The sequence below is a fragment of the Scyliorhinus torazame genome, chromosome 3 (genome assembly GCF_047496885.1).
Source record: "Scyliorhinus torazame isolate Kashiwa2021f chromosome 3, sScyTor2.1, whole genome shotgun sequence".
Taxonomy (NCBI): domain Eukaryota; kingdom Metazoa; phylum Chordata; class Chondrichthyes; order Carcharhiniformes; family Scyliorhinidae; genus Scyliorhinus; species Scyliorhinus torazame.
This window is the reverse complement of record NC_092709.1, coordinates 185,281,932-185,306,912: the sequence shown is the minus strand read 5'-3', so window position 1 is coordinate 185,306,912 and position 24,981 is coordinate 185,281,932. Positions and strand designations below refer to the sequence as shown.

The 24,981-nt window shown below is 42.8% G+C and overlaps 1 protein-coding gene across 2 annotated transcripts in view; it reads right to left on the bottom strand.

Moving 5' to 3' along the window:
- Positions 1-24,981, bottom strand: part of fam114a1 (family with sequence similarity 114 member A1) — a 65,820-nt gene that overhangs the window by 33,745 nt on the left and 7,094 nt on the right. For both annotated transcript variants that reach the window (XM_072496573.1, XM_072496574.1), the window contains exons 3-8: positions 21,284-21,368; positions 20,919-21,035; positions 18,014-18,114; positions 17,415-17,549; positions 14,720-14,872; positions 8,596-8,722 (exon numbers count right to left, since the gene is read on the bottom strand). In XM_072496573.1, coding sequence (XP_072352674.1) covers positions 8,596-8,722; positions 14,720-14,872; positions 17,415-17,549; positions 18,014-18,114; positions 20,919-21,035; positions 21,284-21,368 — 718 coding nt within the window. The remainder of the gene's footprint in view (positions 1-8,595; positions 8,723-14,719; positions 14,873-17,414; positions 17,550-18,013; positions 18,115-20,918; positions 21,036-21,283; positions 21,369-24,981) is intronic.

Sequence of the window (24,981 nt, the reverse complement as noted above, 5' to 3'; positions counted from 1 at the left end):
CGCAGTAATTTGCTTTTATATTATTATAATGCTGTCATAACCTTTTGCTTTATAAGCCTCCATTTCTCCTCTATAGAACCACCCCCTTATTTAATTTAAAGCCCTCTCTACTTCCCTAGTTATGCAGTTTGCAAGAACATTAATCCCAGCAAAGGTCAGAACCAATGGTAACTTATTTTACCTGATTGTAGAGCACAGAAAACATGTTCTCATTCATAAAGCACTTCTTTTGAGAAGAATGCAGAATTAAAGAATGCAGAATTAATCGGGAAATCTTAATTCTGTAACATGTTAATCTGATGTAATAAAGCATATTGGGACTTCTGCAAATTGAGATTTCAGTTCTGGTGAATTTAAAGACAAAAGATGTGGGGTTAAGTTAGGCCAAAATGGATTTATTTTTAAATAGGAAAAGTTTACTTCTTGCTCCTTGTAGACTACATGTTAATTCTGAATTGAAGGAAATACATGACAGGTTTTTGAACGTGTTATTGTTATTGAAACAATTATTGAACTGGTTTTATTCCTGCAATTCTGGGGGCCTGCTTAGCTCAGTTGGCTGATCAGCTAGTTTGTGATGAAGAGCAAGGTCAATAGCATGGGTTCAATTCATGTACTGGCTGAGGTTATTCATGAAGGCCCTGGCTTCTCAACCTTGCCCCACGCTTGAGGTGTGGTGATCCTCAGGTTAAATCACCACCAGTTAGCTCTCCCCCTCAAAGGGATAGTGGCCTATGGTCCTCTGGGACTATGGCGACTTTACTTTTACTTGAAGTACAAGAAATATGAGGCTTAAAAAGATGACATAATAAAATGCCCAGTTAAGAGAGAGTTGAGAAGAAAATGAGAAACACAGTAGATTTTTTTAAATTAAAGGCACTTTAAAATGTTCATCATTTTAGTAATATACAACATCAGCAATGGGCTTTAACTTGCGAGCTCCTCAGCATTTTAATTGGGGAAATTGCCAAAAATGTGCTGGGGAATTCCCTTTGGAGGTTCTCTCCTGAGGTTTACATGGCAATTATCCAGAAGTGCAAATTTTCGCTGCGCAACTACCCTACACTGGGAACCATCTGAAAATGTGATTTAAATCGCAACCTTCAGATGATTCAAATTGGGTTACATCGATAGGTACTGGAATTTTAAAACCACTTCTAATTTCGGAGTACCTATGGAAGAAACCCAGACCCCCACGAGATTCTCCCACACCCCTGACCCACCAGGGACTCAACTCCCATGCCTCTGCAACCCAATCCCTCCCAGGGGTCTAACCCTACATCCGACACCCTCCGCCCCACCCAGGGCTGACTCTTCCCCGAGGCCCGCCTCTTCCTCCCACCCCACGAATGTGGGCCTGACTTCCCTAACCGCCCAACCCGGTCCTCGAGACCCTACCCATCACCTCCGAGGCTGATATCCTGCCCGTACGCTGCCCTGGCATGACACGAGACCCAAATGCCCACTGATGCCCTGACACCCACCAACCCTCCTACCCCCCAATCCGACCCTAGCCGAGGACCATCCCGCCACAACACAGATCCATCCAGCTAGTGCCGTGAAAAAGGGGCTTGGCCTCTTTCTCCTGCATAGAATTTGCAGTGGAGAAGGAGGCCATTTGGCCCATCGAGTCTGAACCGGCTCTTGGAAAGAGCACCCCACTTAAGCCCACGCCTCCACCCTTTCCCCGTAAACCAGTAACCCCACCTAACCTGAGGGCAATTTAGCATGGACAATCCACCTAACCTGCACATCTTTGGACTGTGGGAGGAAACCAGAGCACCTGGAGGAAACCCACGCAGTCACAGGGAGAACGTGCAGACTCCGCACAGACAGTGACCCAAGCTGGGAATCAAACCTGGGACCCTGGAGCTGTGTAGCAACTGCGCTAACCACTGTTACCGTGCTGCCCTTACTTTGACTGCTAGACTTTGACGCTGAGCCTAGGGACGCTCTGCACTGCCTTGATCTCGTCCAGCCTGAGTCGAAAAATCGAGGGCAGTTTGGGAAAAACATCAGGTAATAAATTAGGCCCGATGTGGCAATCTGACGCTGACCGCCATTCTGAGGAAGTTCAAGCCTATAGAAATGAACTCACTACTGAAATCTGGGTAGTAATATTAGGGAATTATTTCACTTTCATAGTATGAACTGAAATGTATTTTTAAAAAGGCCAGTTGTTACGTAATATTTTTAGGTAAACATAATGATTGGATTGGAAAGGATTAATCAGGGAAGCTGCAAGATTCTGGTGTAGCACTGCCAACAATTTAATTACTGAGCAGATTACAGCTGTGAGACTAAGGATTATGAGGTGCTGGTGCTTTTTGATAGGAGGTACACAGTCTGAAGTATTACTCAGCAAGAATCATCTGTTCAGACAAATAGAATAAAGTTCATGTAACGTCTGGGAAACAAAGAGGCATACATCTAGTAAGCCGTACTAACAGTCAGGCAACAGTCAGACAGATATTAAAATAATGAGGCTGCACCTTCAGAAGGGAATTATAGGGCAATCACACGGACTTTAAACTGCTAACTGGCAGGAGGTCAAGTGGAAAGGTTAATATAAGTAATAGTTCAAAACTAAACGATAGGGAAGAAAGGAGAGTAAGAGTCAGAAATTGTGCTTTAAGCACGACAGGTAAATGAAAAACTAAAATGTGGAATTGATGTTTTACTTCTGTTTTTTAAATTTCTCTCCTGGTTTAGAGCTCAAGGATGGATTAGGTTGTGCCACAAATAAGTGTTCTTTATACAAGGAACTAATGGAATGTATTTTAGGTACAAATTCAACTGGAGTGTATGACATTGTAACCATTACGGAGACATTACTGAAAGATGGTCAAGATTACGAACTAAATGTACCAGGTTACAATGTTCGAGAAAATGGCAGAAGGGGAGTAGCCTGTGATTGTGAAATCAGTTCAAAAATAGGAAGAAAGGGGGCTGGATTCTCCGATTCTGAGGCTATGTCCTGATGTGGCGTGGGAACGGTGGAGTTTTACGACTGGAAATTCGACGCAAAACGACCACCGATCCTCCGTTTGGCTGGGGACTAGCATGAAGGCAGCGTAGAGCACCCAGCTCTAGATGCCAATACGACCCGGAGAATTGCCAGGTCCGTGGCTGCACATGTGCATGCGGACCCGGCCTGTAAAATAGGGCCTCCAACCTTTGGCCGGCTCGTGAGCCCCAAACCACCCTCCAACAGTGCCCCCAGCCCCTGCCAAAGTCCCCGCTGTCTGCAGATCGGCCCTCCCCCGACTGTGACGCCGCTGGACTGAGTCCGCAGCCGCCACGCCGAGTTCCCGACAGGTGATACCATGAGAGATCCATGCTGTCGGGAACTCAGTCGATCTGGGGCGGAGCATTGGGGAGTGGGCTTCAGGCAACGTCCTGAGGCTGTCGATACGGCATGCGGTGTATTCCTAGAGTACATCCCTTTGGATGGTGCGGAGCATCACTAAAGCAGCACCACCCCCAATTTAGGCAGAAAAGGGGATTCTCCTGCCGATCGCTGAACGCAATTTCGGCGTCGGCGACTGGCGAATCCCACCCAGGATGCGAGGAAAATTAACTGTGGACACTTTATGGGTAGAATTAGGGAAATAAAGATTTTAAGACTGTGGTGGGTATCAGTAAACTGGGCAAATTTGCTAAAGGGTGAAATGACAGCAGATTGGTGGGAGTTGTTTAAAAAGTAAGAGATAAGAGCCAAATTTAGCTATTAGCTGTGGAAAATGAAAGAGGAAAACGGCATAAAACTAAAAGAAAAAGCATACAAACATTTTTTAAAAAGCACAGATTCTCGTGACTCGGAATAATTAACGAAATCTTTCACAATAGGAGAGAGAATATCAAGAAAAATGTGGGTCCCTTGAAAACATATATGGTGGTATTAACAAAAATATGAAATTTGCAGGGATGTTGAATATTAATTAGGGTCAATATTTACAGTAGAGGTATAGTTGATTTACAGAAACAGGGTTCATTTTAAAAGAGGAAAAGGTAGCAACAGCACTGGTCCAGAGACACTTTGGGGGTCCCAGGTTAAAATGTCATGAACTGATTGTTAGAATCATATATCTTTCAAAACTGTATTTTTCTTTTAAAATATGTTCGGGCACAGTATGAAAGGCCATAAGTTCACCTTGGTCTATCAACACCCATGCATTTTCTAAGAAATAACCTGACCAGCATGGTACGGTAAAGTTAAAGTCACCATAGTCCCAAATGACCATAGGCTGCTTTCCCCTTTTGAGGGGGAGAGCTGACTGGTGCTGATTTAATCTGAGGGTCACCACACCTCAGGCGAGGGGCAAGGATTAAGAAGGCGAGGCCTTCATGAATAACCTCAACCGGTATAGGCTGCTGGCCTTGCTCTGCATCATGAACCAGCTGTCGAGCCAATTGAGCTAAATGGTACTTGAGGGGTACTTGAGGGGCAAGAGTTGTTTGTTTGTTTTGAATTGCAATCACTTTAATTGATGGGCAAAAGATTGGTAAAGGCAAAGGCTAGTGACTTGCTGGAAATCAAATGGCAGAGACAAGCTTTAAGTTCTGGACCTGTTATTTTTGAAATCAGTGTGTTTAGGGCGATAAGCGGAGAAGAAAGGATGCCCTGACTTTCTCTCTCTTTGCCTTTCCAGAAATTCCATATATGGTTAGCAACCTGCAGCCAGAGAATCCTCATTTGAGTATATCTTGTCTGCAAATCTGAGATAAGAAGAATTGATCCTGCTCTATATTCTCCTCAATGCTGAAGCTTTGTTCGTGAGAACTTCCAGACATCTACTGGTCCGGCAGACTATCTTTACATGAGGGAGCTCCAGATTGACTGCATCGAAACCTTGCGAACGTTATCCTTTATTTTATAAAGTCTATTCTCCAATACCCATCGCTGCAGAGACCCTGTTTATTTGTGTGTGTGCATGCACTAGGATATTTTTAAAAAAGAGATAAATAGTTATACTTCCAGTGTCCAATTGTGTGTGTAGCAGGTCTTGCAACTTAAAAGAAAAGTTTTGATTTCTAATAAATTAATCATTGAGATTATTGAAAGGAGCCTAGTTATTCGGTGTCTAACAGTAGCAACGGTAAATAATTGGCTGTTTGATGAGAGCATTAAACTTTTAAACTAATGATGCAAGCTGCGGAGTAGTGGGGCTAGATAAACAGTGCAGCCCCCCCCCCCCATTCTGGTCATAACAAGGCATAGAAAATAATCAAAAAGGCTAATGGAATGCTGGCCTTTATAGATACATAGAAAATCTACACCACAGAAGGCTATTTGGACCATTATGTCAATGCTATCGTACAGGTTAATGCATTTCAGCCCATTTTTCAGTTCTTGGATTGTATGTTATGGCATTTTGATTGTATATCCAAGTAGGTTTTAAATGCAATAAAGCTTTCCTCCCCAGCAACCTTTCAGGCAGAGTCCCAGATCACCAACACTGTTTGAGGAAACAATTTCTTCTCAACACCCTGCTAATCCCTCTTCAATTACTTTAACTTTATGCCTGCCCCCTTTACTGAGCTCTCAGCTGAGGGAAATTAGTACTTTTTACCACTCTAAATAGATACTTCATAATTTTATACACTTCAATTAAATACCTCCCCTCTCCTCTGTCCCAAAGAAAACAATCCCAGTTCTTCATAACTAAAAATCTCCATTCCAGCCACCATGTAACTGAAAGTTCTGCCAATCAGCCAAGTTTTGGTTTAGGGGCTGGTTTAGCACAGGGCTAAATCGCTGGCTTTGAAGGCAGACCAAGGCAGGCCAGCAGCATGGTTCAATTCCCGTAACAGCCTCCCCGAATAGGCGCCGGAATGTGACGACTAGGGGCTTTTCACAGTAACTTCATTTGAAGCCTACTTGTGACAATAAGCGATTTTCATTCATTTCATTCATTCATTCTCATAGACTTCCTCTATACCGACCATAGGGCAAGCATATACTTCCTTCGCAGTACTCTAAGCTGAGGCCTAATTTGTATTTTATACATTTCCAGCAAAATTTCCCTGCTCTTATATTCTATGTCTCGCCAATCACCTTCTACTATCTTCAAGGATCTGTGACCAAACACTCCAGGGTTCCTGTATAACTAGAGGTTTAGAATACAAGAGGGTAGAAGTCATGCTTCAGCAATACATAGTCAGACTATGGTTAGACTACATGGAGTACTATGAGCAGTTTTAGGCACAACATCCTAGGAAAAATATACATACTTTGAGGGATGTTACCTGGACTCCAAGGGTTAAATTATGAGGAAATATTACACAAATCAGGGTTAATTTTCTACAAACTTAGAAGGTCAAGGGGCGTCTTGATCAATGTCTTCAAGATATTAAGGAGAACAGACAGGCTAGAAACGCTATATCTGTTAGATGGGAATCCGAGGACTAGGGGACAGCATCTAAAAATTAGAGCCCGGCCTCTCAGGAGTGGAATTAGTACACACGTCTATACACAGGGTGATGGAAGTTTGGAACTCTCTTTCACAAATGGTAATTGATACTAGATCAATTATTCATTTTAAATCAAAGTGTGATAGAATTTTGCTCAGCAAAGGTATTAAGGGATTTGAGGCAAAAGTTGGTGGATACAGTTCGGTTGCAGATCAGCCATGATTTCATCGAATGGCGAAACAGACTCAAAGGGCTAATTAGTCTCTTCTTCCCATGTACCAGGGTTTGAACTACTACAGAAATTCTCCACAGAAGAACCTCAGCTGACCTAGTTCTCTGGGCAGAGGTGGTTTAATTGGTGGTTAATCTGTCCTGTTTTTAGTTAAGGTAATGGTAGGGAGACCAAGATTCCTGGTAATTGAATCCACTTCTTAAAACATTATTTCATGGAATGTGAACTTCACTGGCTAGGCCGGCATTTGTTGCCCATCCTTAAGTGCCCCTGAGAAGGTGGTGGTGGGCCACCTTCTTGAACTGCTGCAGTTTGTGTGGTGTACATACACAACAGTGCTGTTAGGGAGGGAGTGCAGGATTTGTGACCTAGTGAAAGTGCAGGAATGATGATATAGCTTGTGGGATACATCCAGATGGTGGTGTTCCCATGTATCTGCTGCTCTTGTCCTTCTAGATGGTAGTGGCCGTGGGTCTGGAAGGTGCTGTCAAAAAAACCTTGGTGAGTTCCTGCAGTGCATCTTTTAGATGGTGTACACTGCTGCCACTGTGAATCTATGGTGCAGGGAGCAAATGTTTGTGGGTGGGATGCCAATCAAGCAGGCTGCTTTGTCCTGGATGGTGTCAAGCTTCTAGAGTGTTGGCGGAGCTGAACCTATCCAGGCAAGTGGAGATATTCCATTACATTACATTCCTGATTTGTGCCTTATAAATGGCAGGTAAGCTTCGGAGAGTCAGGATCTTTAGCCTAAGAACTGTTCTTGAAGTAATTGGCAGGTTGGATTTGTCCTGCTTTTGTGTACAGGACATACTTGGGCAATTTAGGCATTGCTGGGTAGATGCCAGTGCTGCAGCTGACTGGGACAGCTTGGCTAGGGGCGTGGCAGGTTTTGGAGCACAAGTCTTCAGTAGTATTGCCAGAATATTGTCACGGTCCATAGATTTTTCAGTATCCAGTGCCTTCAGCCATTTCTTGATATCACGTGGAGTGAATCACATTGGCTGAAGACTGGCATCTGTGATGTAGAGGACGTCAGCAAGAGAAGGATCATCCAGTCAGCATTTCTGGCTGAAGATTATAGCAACTGCTTCAGCCTCATCTTTTGCACTGATGTGTTGGGCACTCCCATCATTGAGGATGGGGTATTTGTGGATCCTTCTCCTACTCCAATGAGTTGTTTAATTGTCCGCCACCATTCTTGGGTAGATGGGGCAGGATGGCAGATCTTAGCTGATCTGTTGGTTGTGGAATCACCGATCTCTGTCCCATGTCCCTAGTTGCATGCATCTGGGACACTGTTCTTCCCATAATTCAGACCGTTAAATCCCATGCATGCACAGTACCCTCGGCTTCCCTTTGAACTCCCTCACAACCATCTATCCCCGCCCCCCCAACCCCTCGCTCACTGCATTGGCACAATCATTACCTCACCTACACTGTTCTCACTGCCCTGACAGCACCACGCCACCCTGGTGCTCTACTGGCCCCCATAGCAGTGTCCCTAAACCTTTTCAGCAAGAGTTGGTCACTCTGGATAATAGGATGGTAGAAAGTTGTGAGCTATTTTCTTATGAAATGTTGTGACTTGTTGATTTTGAAGTCTGTCATCGATAATATTGAAATTGACTTAAACATACATATTACTGTATATTATTGTACATATTTTGTATATATGCACAAATTATATATGTACATATATATTTTAACATTCAGGCCTTATTTGACAGGACTGAATTCAAATTATATGTAGAGACTCAGTAACTATTATTTAGCTAACCATAGCTTAACAAATTCAGAATCCCCAAAACAGTTAGTCTGAAGATTAAAATTCTCTCAGAAATTTTCAGTTTTAGTTACATCATACTTGTTACTTCTGAAAAGCTTTCTAATGCCAAGTCTTCACATCTTTTAAGAAACTGAGCAGAGACAGTAATATTACATTAGCATACCTTTTTCCTCCTCTTGCTCTTCCTCTGTATTTAATTCTTTTAGTAAGAAGACATCTTTAATACTGATCAAGTCTTTTCTCAGAATCTCCAACTCATCCCCTGAGAGGGACATCAAAATAGACTGAACCTGAAAAGTAAAAAACAATCTTTAATAAAATGATTTAAGAATAATGGGTTGGATTTAATAGGGCGGTGGAAAAGGCCTGATGTCAGCCTCCAAAATTGCAAGCATATCCATTGCTCTAATTTCTAGGAGTTCTTTGGGAATGAAGGCCCTAAGTAGCACCAGGAACCCTGCTATGGGACTCCTGGCTCCATGGCAGACATTTACTTGCTACAGTTCCCCCATTTCAGTGGATACCCTGCCTGAGAGCTGCTGGTCAATCTGAAGCTGGCAGCTCTCCATTACCGCAGAGCCATTGGCAGTGGTGGCTGCTGCCAGTAATTCACTCGGACCTTCACCAGGGATCATCGCGGATCCCTGGAGAAAGGTAATTGAGGGAAGGCAGATGAAAGGACAGAGGATGACTCTCAGCAGATACCCCATTCCTGATGCTGGGCCCCTTAATCAGGCAATGAGTGTCTTTGAACGAGAGAGGCCGGATGCAAACCCAATAGGGTCTCCCTGCAAGTACCCTAGTCATGCTGGATATAGTTATTATTAATAATAATCGTTATTATTGTCACAAGTAGGCTTACATTAACACTGCAAAGAACTTACTGTGAAAATCCCGTGTGTTACTGTGAAAATTAAGTGGGTAATAATTGCCTACTTAAGAGTTTCAATTGGTATCCAAGCAGGAAGGCTGTCCTCAAGTCTTCCCACCCGAGACTTAATCAGGGGGAGGCAGTGGGGACCCCACCTGATCAAATGGCTCCTCTCACCTCAGAATTCACCTCAGAGAAGGTATTCATTGCCACGCATTAAAACTGCAGGCCACAATTGTAAGGGCCCCATCTGGCAGTTTGGTGGGTGCCTGTGAAATTATCCAGGTAACCCTTTCACTGGTCCCAGACCTGTCTGTAATATATAGGGCACAGGCGTATGCCCTTGTTCTAAATGAAGCCTTTATGTTACCGATTAATGGCCCTTCCCAGACCAGGCCTCGGGTTTGAGGCTGTCTGTAGAATCGAGAAAGCCTGGCGGGGCATTCTGCTCACAAGTGAGAGGTGGTTCGGGGGGAGGGGAAACCCTCAGTTTGGAAATCGGGCCTCTTCCACCTCCCTCCCTATCCATATCTCCAGGTGCTCTGTCCCCACCAGACCTTTCCATCGGGAGTCCCACCCTGTACTCTATTCCCTGCCCGGCCACCCCTCTATGTAATGAGATCCAGACTTATCCGGTCCCGCGTTCTCCAGCACTTCAGCTGGTGGGACCAATTGCAGGCCCATCTGTGATCACTGCTCCCAAATAGATTAGCTGCAGCTCTCTGAAGCAAGTCTTCCTCATGAGTCAGGGGAGAATGCCCTGCCTCCAGCCAATTAATGCTGAGCGTCAAATGGCTGAAGGACAACCGCAATCAACAGGATGCATTCTCTGCTGACTCTTCACATAGCAGGGCAGAAAACCCTACTGGACGTTAAATTTTGGATAAATAAAAATTGGTGCATTTTTGTAGAATGGGGTGTCATGGTGGCACAGTGGTTAGCACTGCTGCCTCACCGCTCCAGGGACCCGGGTTCAATGCTGCTTTTTGTGACGGTCTGTGTGGAGTTTGCACGTTTTCCCATGTCTGCGTGGCTTTCTACCGGGTGCTCCGGTTTCCTCCTACAGTCCAAAGAAGTGCAGGCTAGGTGGAATGGCCATGCTAAATTCCCCTTAGTGTCCAAGGATGTGCAGATTAGGTAGGGTTAGGGCAGGGGAGTGGACCTAGGTAGGTGCCCTTTCTGAGGGTCGGTGCAGACCAGATGGGCCAAATGGCCTCCTCCTGCACTGTAGGAATTTTATGGTTCTTCTATGATTCTATTTAAAATTCCCATTAAAATAGCTGCATATAATTGTAAGACAAAACAAAGTGAAAGAAGGTTAAAATGAAAATGTGTGGTGGAAAAAATAACACAGAAGAATGATAATAAAAACAAAGAGTAAGGTTGAAAGAATAAAAGCAATTTTTTAAGATCCTTCAGAAGTCTATTTACTTCCTCCCTATTTATGTGAAAAAGCCCCAGTAACTTTCTTCAGGAAGTGAAAATACACATTAAAACTTAGTACTTTGCTACCTTTGTGGTTACAGATGTTTCAAAGATTTACATAATCCAAAAGTTTCCACAGAGGTCAGACAAAGAAAGCCTTTCATGCTCATCTTATATGCACTTTGGTAGGAAGAATAAAGGAGCTGAATATTAGTTAAATAGAGAAAGACTGCAGAAAGCCTCAGCACAGAGGGATTGGGGGTCCTCTTGCATAAATCACAAAATGCAAGTTCAGCAGGTAATAGGGAAGGCAAAGGGAATAGAATATAAAAATAGGGAAGTTTTGTTAAAACTAGACAAGGCAACATCCGGAATACCGTGAATAGTTTTGGTCCCCTTATCTATGAAAAGATATACCGGCATTGGAGGCAGTCCAGAGAATATTCATTCCATTGACCCTAAGTATGGAGGGAATTTCTTATGAGGAGAGGTTGAGTATGTTGGGCCAGTAGTCATTGGAGTTTTAGCAGAATGAGAGATCTTATTGAGACACATAGGGCAGAATTCTCTGGCCTGCTAGCTGCGTGTTTCTCGGCAGTGGGAGGTGGCGTGCCGTTCGCTGGCGGTGGGATTCTCTATTTCCGCCGCTTTCAATGGGAATTCCCATTAAAGCCACCCCACACTGCCCATTTAATATAGAGATGAGGATAGTGGATCTGTAGAATTTTTCACCGCAAAGGCTGTAGAGGCTGGGCCGTTAAGAATGTTCAAAACTGAGATAAACAGGTTTTTAATCTGGAAGTGAATCAAGGGTTATAGGGATATGGCAGGAAAGTGGAGTTGAGGATTATCATATCTGATTACTTATGATTTCATTCATTGGCAGGGCAGACTTGATGGGCTGAACAGCCTATTTCATGTAGTCTTCCAGTTGTTTGTTGCACCAGGCAGTCTATGTGGAAGAATCAACATTATGATTCACTTTAAATTCTTATTTTTAATATTGCTAGATGCGTTGAGGTATGGGTAGGCACCAGATGTAACAATAGATCTATAAAGTGTGAATGCCATGGACGGACAAGTGATAATAATAGAGCAAGTTCAAGACAGTTGGAACAGAATCTTTCAATTAGAAGTTCCCTTCCAAGTTGCTCTTCATTCTGACTTGGAAATATATCACCGTTATTTCATTGCCGCTGTGTCAAAATCCTGGAACTTCCTTCCTAACAGCACCGTGGATGTACCTACACCACAGGGACTTCACCACCACCTTTTCAAGGACAATTAGGGATGGGCAATATATGCTGGATGTCAGTGAAGCCCCACATCCTGTAAATTAATTTTAATAAATCATACAAGATACTAATGTCCTGTTGTGGAGGATGCTCTGGAGTTTTAAACAGGACAATTCTACGGTCACCCTTTAACATGGCAGCATATTCACCTCAAAATGGGGGTTAGGTTTCGCACTGCTCCTTCACTTGCCTACAGGATGTATTCACCTTCATAATTTCTGAGACTTTGGGCGAAATTCTCCGGAAACGGCGCGATGTCCGCCGACTGGCGCCCAAAACGGCGCAAATCAGACGGGCATCGTGCCGCCCCAAAGGTGCGGAATGCTCCGCATTTTTGGGGGCCGAGCCCCAACCTTGAGGGGCTAGGTCGGCGCCGGGTGAATTTCCGCCCCGCCAGCTGGCAGAAAAGGCCTTTGGTGCCCCGCCAGCTGGCGCGGAAATGACATCTCCAGGCAGCCATTGCGCGGGAGCGTCAGCAGCCGCTGACAGCTTCCCACGCGTGCGCAGTGGAGGGAGTCTCTTCTGCCTCCGCCATGGTAGAGACCGTGGCGGAGGGGGAAGGAAAAGAGTGCCCCCACGGCACAGGCCCGCCCGCGGATCGGTGGGCCCCGATCGCGGGCCAGGCTACGGTGGGGGCACCCCCCGGGGCCAGATCGCCCCGCGCCCCCCCCCCCAGGACCCCGGAGCCTTGTCCCGCCGGTAAGGTAGGTGATTTAATTTACGCCGGCGGGACATGCATTTTAGCGGCGGGACTTCGGCCCATACGGGCCGGAGAATCGCGCGGGGGGGCCCGCCAACCGGCGCGCCGCGATCCCCGCCCCCGCCGAATCTCGGGTGCCGGAGACTTCGGCAACCGACGGGGGTGGGATTCACGCCAGCCCCCGGTGATTCTCCGACCCGGCGGGGGGGGTCGGAGAATCTCGCCCCAGAAAAAGGCTACAATTATTAAATTTCCTTATGCTGTCACTTCAAGAGAAGGGACCTTATCTATCGAATTTTGAATGCTCACATTATACTGTGGTGTCCTATTTATCTCACTCCCTGCAAAATATCATATTCATGAAATAGCTTTGCTGCAGAATTGTTCTGCCAGTGAACAACTTGAACTTTACAGAGATGTGCTTTGGTTTTTAAACTGGGATCACTGTATCGGTCCTTAGATGAATTGTTCATAGTAAGTTTTGTATTTGTTAAAACTACTGTTGTCATAATTCCTGTACTCAACTTATGCTTACCAGATATTGGCTACATAATTCAAAGAATAAACGGAACACAACAAGGAATAGGAGAAGGCTATATGATCCTTCAAGCCTACTTGCAAATCAAAAAGGGTGGTACGGTGGCACAGTGGTTAGCACTGTTGCCTCACAGCACCAGGGATCCAGGTTCAATACCAGCCTTGGGTGACTTGGTGTGAGGAGTCTGCATGCTCTCCCCATGTCTGCGTGAATTTCCTCTGGGTGCTCCGGTTACCTTCAACGTCCAAAGATATGCAGGTTATGTGGATTGGCCATGATAAATTGTCCCTTAGTGTCTAGGGATGTGCAGGTTAGGTTAACAGGTTACGGGAAAAAGAGTGGGGTGGGCCAGGGAGTGGACCTGGGTCCCATGTTCTTTCGGAGGGTCGGCAATGGGCTGAATGGTCTCCTTCTGCAATGTAGGGATTCTATGAAAACAATAAGACTGGTCTTTGACTTCAATACCACTTAACTGCCTGTTCATTATACCCCTCAATTGCCCAGAGTCCAAAAATCTATCTTGGCTTTGAATATACTCAATTACTGACCATCAACAGTCCTCTTGGATACAGAATTCCAAAGACTCACAACCCTTTCTAAAGAAATTCATCCTCAAAATGTTGGAAATTTGAATAAAATTTTTTTTTTCAATCCTCCCCATTTCACTTTCAAACAGTCAGTCCTTTAACTGGAGAGACTAACCTTCGGGCCAGATTTTCACATTGGAGAAGGGAATCAGGAGGTGGCTTCAATTCCAGATTGCAAAGCTGCCTTTAATATGAAACGGGAACCAACTGCTATTTTAACCAAATGGAGTTAATTCCCTAAAGGACAGATCTACCGTCCTATGAGCAGGTAAAGGCATGGAAAAGGAGGCGGATCAGTCGAAAAGCAGGCCATGTTCTGAATTACTTCAGAGTCAAATGTTTTATAGCTGAAATTGGCAACAGTAAAATTTCTCACATTTCGAAGGGCAGCAGGAGACCTGGAATCGAGACTGGTGATGCATTCATTAAAATTAGTCAATTTTTATGTAACAGCGTAGATTCCATCTGACATGCTCAGCCTCTTCAGTGCTGCTTTGAACTGTAGCTTTGCATATAAGCTTAATGAGGAGGGGTTCATAATGAGCCCACAACAATGTAATGTACCTAAGCTTATAGAAAAATGTTGGTGGGAGAAAGCAGAAGTGGGACTTTTGGTGGTGCTCCATGAATCACCACACATTTCCCCACTTTATACTCTATCTGTCTCCCTATTGGTTTCTTAACCGACCTATGTGTCTTTGCAGCCTCTTTGTTTGCCTCTCAGCTGATTGTCCTATCTCGCTTGGCCTCATCAGTAAACTTGGTTTTACTCTCAAAGTCATTAATAGGGGGTTGTAAATTTGTAAAGAGAGAGAAAGCTAAATAAAGAAAATAGAAAATAGGACAGCGAGAGAAAATCTTCAAAACTCACTTTTATTTCACTCTCATTGGACAGAATTTCCAAAGCCTCCAAATGAGAAAGACCTTGAAAATCATCGAACAACATTCCATAGTGAGCAGTCTTCTCAACAGTAATTTGGTGAGAAAGTCGTTGTTTCTCTTTTTCTTTTGCTTCCCTTAACATCTACTTGGAAAAATTAAAAATACAAGTTAAAGCATTGTTATATTAAATATATATATGAATAAATTCAGATATGAATAAGATGGTCAGCACTGATGTTAAGTGAAATATGCATATCTCATCATGCAGTGTGTAACAAGAGTCAAATATGTCCACATGATAGCATTTCAGAGGCTATGAAAAATGCAAGATTGAATTGCTATTGCAGTTTTATGTACGGGCTCCTGACCCTTTCCAATATGCCTCAATGTTTCGGTTGTGGAATGAAAATCTTGATGGATAAAGTAGAACATTTTGGTAATTATTGAAATCATAATGAATGAGCCTTACCATGGTGTGAAACTAGCCAATTTCTATCCTGTACCGAGATAAAACTTGGGCTCCTTTATAGTTCGACCTAATGCACTTCCAGCCCTTCCCACCAAACCTCAAATTCCTCAGCTGGGAACAGGTGAATTTTTATCACATGTACCAAAACGGAGCATGAAAAATTCAGCCACTTGTTGTTTCCCATTTGTGGGTTTGTCTAGTTACCTATCACAAGTATTAACAGTTTTCTCCACAACTGACCATCAAGAATAACATCTGTTCTCTCAACCTCATATTCATGGCAAATGCTTAAGAAAAGTATGCATAAACTAGTACAGCACTGTGCCAAGTTTTATAAGGAAATAAACATCCTTGCTTGAGTTTTTTTTCCTGCGTCAAGTAGTTAAGTAGGTTTAAAAAGAAATCTAAAAGATCTACATCAATTAAAACAAATTGCTATTCCATTAAATTACAAGGAGAAATTGTTGACCTGGACCTTTGCAGAGAAGTGGAGACACTGGGAACCTGCTAAAATGAGGAGCTGGACCGTGATCCAGAAACTCCAGACCCATTTTTAAACTATCAGTTTGGAGGACTGTAAATTTCCATTTGATTGACAGCTTAATGAGGTTGCTAAAGCGGTCTTTGATGTAGGGTTATGAATACAAATGTTTGATTTAATAAAGCATTAAGTAGTCGAGTGGAGTTAAATGTGTTGAATGGGCTTTCACAAATGGGTCTATTTTTTTATCTAGAGAAGTTTATAATAGATGATTAGAATTTTATTGAATTCAGCTCAGCACAGCTTCTGAGGTCTTCCTATGGTGGATACTGGGAGAGTTGGCATGGATGTTGTGAAGGCAAAGGACAGTGGGTGGTGAGACATGAATTAGCATTACGTTGACACATATAAGAGGCCATTGGGGGTGGGTGGGGAGCATGGATTGACATGGAGAATAGGAGCGGTCATGGGTTGGCAGAGGGTGAGGGAGCATGAGAGAGGAGTGCAAAAGGGCCTAATATTTAAGAAAGTAACTGGGACAAAGGCGCACAGAACCAGGTACGGCCTTTTAAACAGCCTGCCAATGCACTTGGTAGCCCTGTGGCCACTTCCGATAGGTGTTCGAATGATTTAATTGGTGGTAAAGTTGGTGGACACTCGGTGGTATGGAAAAACATGATATGAATGCAAATCTTCTTTTGACTTGATCATGTTTTTAAGATATTAAGAGGAACAAATGATAAGAGAAAATACATTTCCACTGGTTGGGAATCTAGGACTAGGCAGCATAGTCTAAAAATTGGAGTGGAATTAGGAAACATTTCTACACAAAAACAGTGGTAGAAATTTGTTTCTGTAAATGGCAATTGTTAATTTCAAAACTGAGATTGACAGTTTTCTGTTAGCCCAAGGTATTCCAGGATATGGGACAAAGCTGGGTAAGTGGAGTTAGGTTGTAGATCAGCCACAATATCATTGAATGATGCAGCAAAGTCCAGGGTTAAATAGCCTACTCCTATTCCTGTTTAATTCCAAAAAATTGTTGCAGCTTTTAAGACAATTAAAAGAAGATCTGTCCAATTTAGATATTCTATTTTGTGAAAATGAGATTCCAAATTGACATTTAAATATGTAATAAAATTAGTATTTGCAATCGTAGGCCACAGACAGTAGCCACTAAGCTTTTAGTCTGTCATTTGGAGGGCTCATTAAATTGGATACTGTGAAATGTTAATAAAATTTTGCTAGGCACTACAGCTGACAGTTGTGCACATTTAAATACATTGCATCAGTTCTTTTTTTTTTAAATGAGGGCAACATTCCCTTTTCTTACTCATTTATTTTCCTCCCCTTTCCCGGTATCATTGCATCATGTAACGTCAATATCCATGATAACAGTTAGGGTGACTTGCTTTCAATCTTCATTGGTGTTCTGAGAAGGCCGCTAGCAGATATGTGAGACCCTAGCTACTGTGTCTAAGAAACTGTGGAGCTCAACAAAGGAAATTGCGCAGGCACATAAACTTGTTCCATCATTGTGTGGCACAGAGCAGTGGTGTTCCTGCCCCATACCACTCAAGTGTCCTATTTTATAAACTGACCAATTCATACTAACTTATAAACTAAAACGGAAGAACAAGTGATTGCAAGTGTGCAGATGAGATCAATAAAAACGTAAAGTTATTTAATTTAGTATCAAAATGTTACTATAGTTATGAGATTCATTCTCAATACCTGGGACAAAGTGGCAGTTCGATGTATTAATATCTTTGTTTTCTTGAATCCAGGATCACTTTCTGCAAGAACATTCATGGTCTTCTTGCCAATGAATTCTAGTGCATCCAAGCCACCAGTGATCACAGTCTTACCCTAAACAGAAGCCACAAAAAACAATATGTAGTATTTATAGTTGATCACCATTTTTACAGTTGATAAATTAATCCACTTTGTAACTTACCACATACATCACCACCTATTGTAAACATGTTCATCAGACAGTTGCTGATTCTAAACCCACTTACATTACTGAATTATTTCTAGAACAATGGACAATGCAAGACAATGGAGCAATTTGTGTAGAGATGTGGCTAGTTCTTGAACACAAGTCTTCAGCACAATAGCAAAATATTGTTGGAAGCCAGCATTGGTTGACGTGTTTAAGTATGTTTCCCCCTTTATCATTTGGGTATGAAAAATGTTATGCAAGATCATGTCAATCAATGCTAACTAAATTAAACCAGACTGGAAGTAGTTGATTAAAAAAAGGAAGAAATCTTGCATAAAAATCATAATGTGGGCTTCCCATGTCAACAAGGATGTCTCATTTCACTTACTGTGCTTTGAACAACATTAGAAATTGTTGACAACATGCCACGAGATCCAGCAGTGGGGGACGAGAGTGGAACATCTTCAGAATGGGTTTCTTCTTGTGGATCTGTCCAGGGAAGTAAAACAATCTACTAGGATCACAAATTATCTCAATTATTCCGGAATTTGAAGCTGCACAATTCTATCAATTCCTTTAAACAATTTCCCATAATAAATCCAACAAATATAGAAATCATTTTAGCTGCATCTTGGTCTTTATATCCCTTGACACTAGAAATAGGTTCAAACAGTACTTGTATTCTTGAGACTGATGAGGACTTGACAATGTTTAATTGTATTTCCAAAAAAAATGCTTTCTTCTTTGCTGCACAGCACTTGACAAGAACCAACTAAACTGGACTCCATTTTAAAATAGAAATGTGATCATCCTCCCAAAATGACCCATTCCCTTACATCCAAAGCCAAGACATCATCATGGTCTGCTCCCTGAATTCAACAGAACCACCTGACTTTGTTGGATGAGTTCCTACAGGCTGATTTTAGGAAACTAGAAAATAAATTAAAAAGTAGGACCTCAAGTTAGCTTTAGCGGAATAAGCTGGGCAGGTGGAAGGGGCATTAGTGGGACAGCATTTTAATGGTAGTGATCATAATTTAGTTAGATTTAGTGTAGTTATGGAGAAAGATAAAGATAGACGAGGAGTAAAAGTTCCCAACTGTGAAAAGGCCAAATTTACAAAGCTGAGGTGTGATTTGGCAAAAGTGGACTGGAAACAACTTGGAGGTAAATTAGTGTCAGATATTTGGAGGCATTCAAGGAGATGAGAGGGATCAGAGCAAATATGTACCCACTAGAAAAAGGTTTGGACTCCAAGTCTAGTTCCTTCCCCCTCCCCTATGTCAAAGAGCATTCAGAATGTGTCATGGCAAAAAAAAGAGAAACACGTGTCAGATGTCAACAGCTCAATACTGCAAAAAGCCTTGAATACTGAAAGTACAAGGATAAAATTAAAAAGAAAATTAGGAAAGCAAGGACATCATAAAATATCGGCAATTGAAACCAAGGAAAGCCCAAAGAGCAGAAGGATAACTAAAGAAGACAAATAGATTCTGATAAAAGGTCACAGATCTTAAACATTAAACTTCTTTTTTCTCACCACAGATGCTGCCTTACTGGAGTTCTTTCTGGTTTTATTTTCAGCATCTGCATCAGCATTTGCATTAGTGTTCAACCAAGAGGAGCAAAGGCATTGCTGATGGGTTCAACAAGAGGCAGGGAAGGAATCAGGAAATGTTAAAGAGGTTAAAATATGTGATCTTAGTGATGATGTGGATGTGGTTAAATCTAACACTAAGGTTGTGAATGTCTGGTTTAGCCTCAGCCATTTGCCAGAAAGGTAGATGAGTCGGTGGCTAGAAAAGAGTTCAGGTGGAGATTGAAGACAATGGTTTTGGTCTTCCCAATAGTTGGTTGGAGAACATCTTTGCTCATTCTGTACTGGATGTCAGACAATTAATCTGACAACATTGGAGGCAGAGTCTGTGAAAGAGAAGATAATCTCTTTCAGAAAGTTGGTGTAATAGGGGCTGTTTAGTACAGGGCTAAATCGCTGGCTTTGAAAGCAGACCAAGGCAGGCCAGCAGCACGGTTCAATTCCCATACCAGCCTCCCCGAACAGGCGCCGGAATGTGGCGACTAGGGGTTTTTCACAGTAACTTCATTTGAAGCCTACTTGTGACAATAAGCGATTTTCATTTCATTTAATACAGAACAAGGGTGAGGTGTAAGGGGTAGAACAAGGTGAGATGCTTAAAAGAGGAGAAATTGCCAGAAGAACTGGGAGACAGGAAAATATATGATTAAGGATAGGACTACAACAATGCCAAAGCAATTTGAGTGGGACAAATGGTGGAAAATAACCTGTCGGCCATGTTTCTGTCAAAGCTATGACAGCAATCTGATTATCCATTAAACTCATGGTTTGCAAGGGCCTTGCTCAGAAGTAAACATACCATTTGGAGGGAGGCGAGGAGGATTGACAATAGCCAATCCACTGGCAGCATCCACAGGTCAAAGCTGGGATTGATAAGAGGGATGGGAAGGAGGTTGGCAAGATTAACCCCCGGTAGGTACACCATATGGGAGTTAAGTAGGATGCTGCAATTGGGGTTAATGTTTGTTAGGATGCAGTAACAAGTGTCTTACTCGACCTTTTAGAAGATGCCATGGGAGGCACAGAGAGAAACTGTCAAGCAATTTATGAGGGAGTCAAGCATGGGATGACAGCAGGACAGGAGGAAAGACGAAATCAGTAGAATTAAGGTTTATGAGGGCAGAGTGACTGATGGTACAGGATAAAAAGAGAGGAGAAAAAAAAGGCAAGAGAAGAGGGGTATTTAAAGTGATGAGCTGGAGAACAAAACACACATACAAATGGGTTCAGGTAAACCAAGTCACCTAGGCATGGTTACATGCTAGCTCTAGATAACTGTTTTGAAGTGCATGGGTAAAACAGAGGAGACAACACATGGGGGAAACTCAATTTAAAGTCAACGGTCTGATAAGCTGATGCAAGATAGATGGAATTTCCCAAATGAGTGAGGCTAGAGCCTCTTCAACAAACAGAGCACTGATGTAGCTATTTCCATAATTTAAATATTTCCTGTAATCAGGTGTTATTGGTGCTAGATTTCTACACAAAACAGTCACTGATGCTCGTGATGGATCCCCCAGGAACCACTGTTGATAAATTTAAAAGTTGTAACACAAAGCACTTTTAGCAAGACTACCAGAAGGCGCACACGATGCATTTGAAGTACACCCAAACAAGGAGTCAGTACCTTCAACAGAGAAGGGAAGAAAATGGACATGAAAAAAAAAACTCAATCCAGCTTTTTTTTTTTAGCTACCTGATGCTGAGGTAACTTCATCGGGCTCAGACAGTTCCCTCTCCTCGGTTGCTGGAGTACTACTGTGTATTTTGAGGGATGCTTCTGCCTTCCCCATTACAGTGTTCAGCCCATGACCTGCAATTGTATTATAACTATTAATTTATTCAATATACAGATAATGATTTAAAGCATGTTTCATAAAAGAATAAATGTATTTTGCCCCCCCCCCCCCCCCCCCCCCCCAATCAGTAATACCAGGGCCACTGCATTAATGTGTTAACCGGTATTTTAATCTGTAAAGCAACTGGACTCCTCTCTGGAAAACTGCAGTCAATGTACTTTTATAGTGCTCTTTGTCACTAGATTTCTTCCATGACACTTACCAACAGTTGCTGTTGCTGTGGTCAGCAGCGATTTCCCCCAGGTTCCCCAGGATCCCCAGGCTTTACCTTTATTTGAAGTTGAATCCTGTAGAATTGATGCACAAAAGAAAATGTTTATCTATTATATATTTCATAGCACAAGGTACTTTTGAGGACCTCTGACTATACATAATCTGCACAGTAACCATGATATAATTTCATAAAATGGTGGTTATTAGTTATATTAGACAAATAAATAGACGTCTTCTTTGACTTTACAAACTTACATTGCCTACAGAAAACTTCAAAGCAGGGATTTAGGCTGAGAAAGGTGGAAAGTTCTGTACACAGGTTTCCAATGTATGTTCCTGATACAGAAGTGCTGAGGCACAGTCCTTCTCAGTCTCCTCCTTAGCTTCACACCACCAAAGACCTCAGCCAATGTAATGCCCAACAATATTTTGCTATTGTGCTGAAGACTTCAGGAACTAGCCACATCTCTAGACAAATTGCTCCATTACAGCTAGAATACTGGCCTCAACCAATGTGGAAAATTGCCCAGTTATATTTTGTCCACAAAAAGCAGCATAAATCCAATCTGGCCAATTATCATTCCGTCAGCTGACTTTGAATCATAGATGTCATAGAATTTACAGTGCAGAAGGAGGCCATTCGGCCCATCGAGTCTGCACCGGCTCTTGGAAAGAGCAACCTACCCAAGGTCCACACCTCCACCCTATCCCCATAACCCAGCAACCCTACCCAACACTATGGGCAATTTTGGACACTAAGGGCAATTTAGCATGGCCAATCCACCTAACCTGCACATCTTTGGACTGTGGGAGGAAACCGGAGCACTCGGAGGAAACCCACGCACACACGGGGAGGATGTGCAGACTCCGCACAGACAGTGACCCAAGCCGGAATTGAACCTGGGACCCTGGAGCTGTGAAGCAATTGTGCTATCCACAATGCTATCGTGCTGCTGGCTAGGAGGCACCTGTATGTCTTTTCCCCCCACAATGGAGATGCTGGCTCAAGTGTACACTTCCATTTCCAATTAGCGACTGTTGACCCGGAGTTTAATTTTGATAGGGGCAACTTTGGGGCTGGTGATGCAGTTCAACTGCATTAGTTTGTTCTGTTGAGGCTGGTGGATTTGCAGGGCTTCTGTTCTGGGTGGTACGCGTATGGACTCTGGCAGCCTTGCCTTGGGCATATCCTTCGACCGCAGATACAGCACTCTCGAGACTGCTGCCCAAAGTCCTCGGAGGTGCTCTCTAATAGTCCTGGGGTTTTGCAGCCAATGACCTATGTCCGTGTGTACTGTGGCTGAGTGGTGAACAGGTGGAGGGCGGGGCACAGAGGTGCTGTCTACATTGAGTCTGGTTTTCCGGGGGAACATCTGATACGAAGCATGCTGCTGCAGTCCATTGAACCTTGGCTCCTGGGCCCCTTTTTCAGCATTTTCCATGGACAGCAGCAGTTCTATGGCTCTTTTAAGATCAAAGGCGCGTTCTGCAAGAAGCTTTCTCTGTGTCATGATGTTATTTATTCCTCATACCAGTTGGTCCTGTTGCATCTCTGGCAGGGATACTCAGTGTTAAGCCAGTTTCCTGAGCCTGGTCATGAACTCTATTACAGGTTCCCCAGTGATTCGGCTGTCTGTATTAAATAGCAGTACTGGAGAATAACTGATAGTCTTAGGTTGTAGTGGTTTGCCACTAAGCCCAGCAGTTCAGTAAAAGTTTTTAAGTCTGGGGCCTCTGGGTAAGTCAGGCTCTTAATGATGCTGAATGTCTAGGCTCCATAGGCAGTCAAAAGGATCACCTTGTGTCAGTCGTCACCTTCTATATCATTCGCGGGAAAGAAATAGTATACGGCTTGAGTTTCCCAAATAATGACATTTCCAGGTTCCCTTCGTACACTTCTTTTTCCTTTTAAACAGGGCTGTCCAGTATCCTGTTATTGCTCCTCATCACCAGTGTAGTAATCCAGGTGACATGAAGATAAAGGTTAGACCAATTCAAAAGTAAAGCCACATCCACAGTACATAACACCAGCGTCCCAGCACAGGATTCACAGCTATTCACAGGAATCATCAGAAAAGTAATGGAAACACTAATATTATTAAATAGCATTTATTTACCATTATTAGTTTAGGTTCTGAAAGGACTAGGCTTTGAGTTAGACTGCACGTGGAAGAAGCTTCAAAAGATTTTTAAAATTAAATGTCCCTCACCTGACTCCTAGGGCCTCATGCCCATGTAAAGCATTCACTCTCTATGCACTGTACAGAATCAATTAACCCTACAGTGACAGTATGATGTATAAATAAAACTTTAAAATAAATCAATTCACAACTTTCCACTTGCTTAGAAAAAAAGTGTGTTTGCTACAGGCCAATAAAAGTGTCAATCATCCAGACTCTTTGAAGTATCAACAGAAGAAAATGAGAACACTTGAAACCTCTTTTTCTCATGTAAATAAACATTGTGCAATTGACAGTATAGGTCAAAGATCCAGAGATGCCAATCAAGTAATGTTTTCCCCAGGCTCAGGTGTTTCATAGGCTAATGGGTTTCTGGACTGTCAGCCAAGCCCCATTATGTATTCTGACACTCCCGAGGCAGGCAGGTCGAATCATGAATTTTTTGAATCCCACTACTCACCCCGGGGATGTAAATACAGCCCTAAAGCTAGGTTTTGGGGAGTGGGAGCTAGAGAGGAACAAAGTAACAACTAACATAAAGAAGGCATGCAGCATATTCAAAGTATTTTATTTTTCTAAAATTGGCACCTTTTCTGTAGAACCTTATGATTGATGCACATGTGGTGAGGTAATAATAACAGATCTTGTTATGTCAAAAATAGAAAACTATGACTTTACATTGTTTGTCATTAATAAAGTATTTACATGCCATCCTACAGAAAACAGGACTGAATGTTTCAGACACAGTCCGAACTGATAGGAATAACGCTTTGTCATTTATTTGAAATGGAAGTCACTGATCATACACACAAATTAGAATACTCAATGCTTCAAACTGTAATCATTAACTATCAGAAAAGTTCATTTTGGAGAAAGGAAATTCTGCCAGTCAGCATTGGGGAACACAACTAGCCTCGGCATCTCGGTGTCAGTGAAGAGGGGTGAAAGATGCAGAGTTATCAATCCTGACTGCTATTCAGTAACTCTGCTAGATTGTGCAAAATTAAATACATTTTAATTTGTAATATGGATGCAATTTTTTGATGACATAGACAAAACTTTCACGTACTGGATCAGATTTGTATAATGCATAGAAATTATCCATTTTATATTATATATACACATGCACTGATCGCATATTTTAACTACAGCAGTGATGAGGATTTATTAAAATAAGCCAATAATTTAATTTGATTAGAAAATATTTATACATCCCAGTTTGCATTCTATTCAGTCAGCAGCGATGGTAAATTATCATCCTAGCCATCATGAAAAATGTAGCTTACAAGAATAAGAGGCACAAGATATTGGCCCGATCGAATGGGCTCGTCGTGCCTGACTCGGTGGCACGACAAGGCCACTGAATCTCACGAGATGCCTCTCGCGTGATTTGCGGCGCCCAGGAGACCTCTAACGAGATCTTGCGCGGCATCACGATCTGGATCTCGTCCTCGCTGGGCGGGGTCCAGAATTACATTTTTAAGTGAGTAGTTAGGCTCGCTTAAAT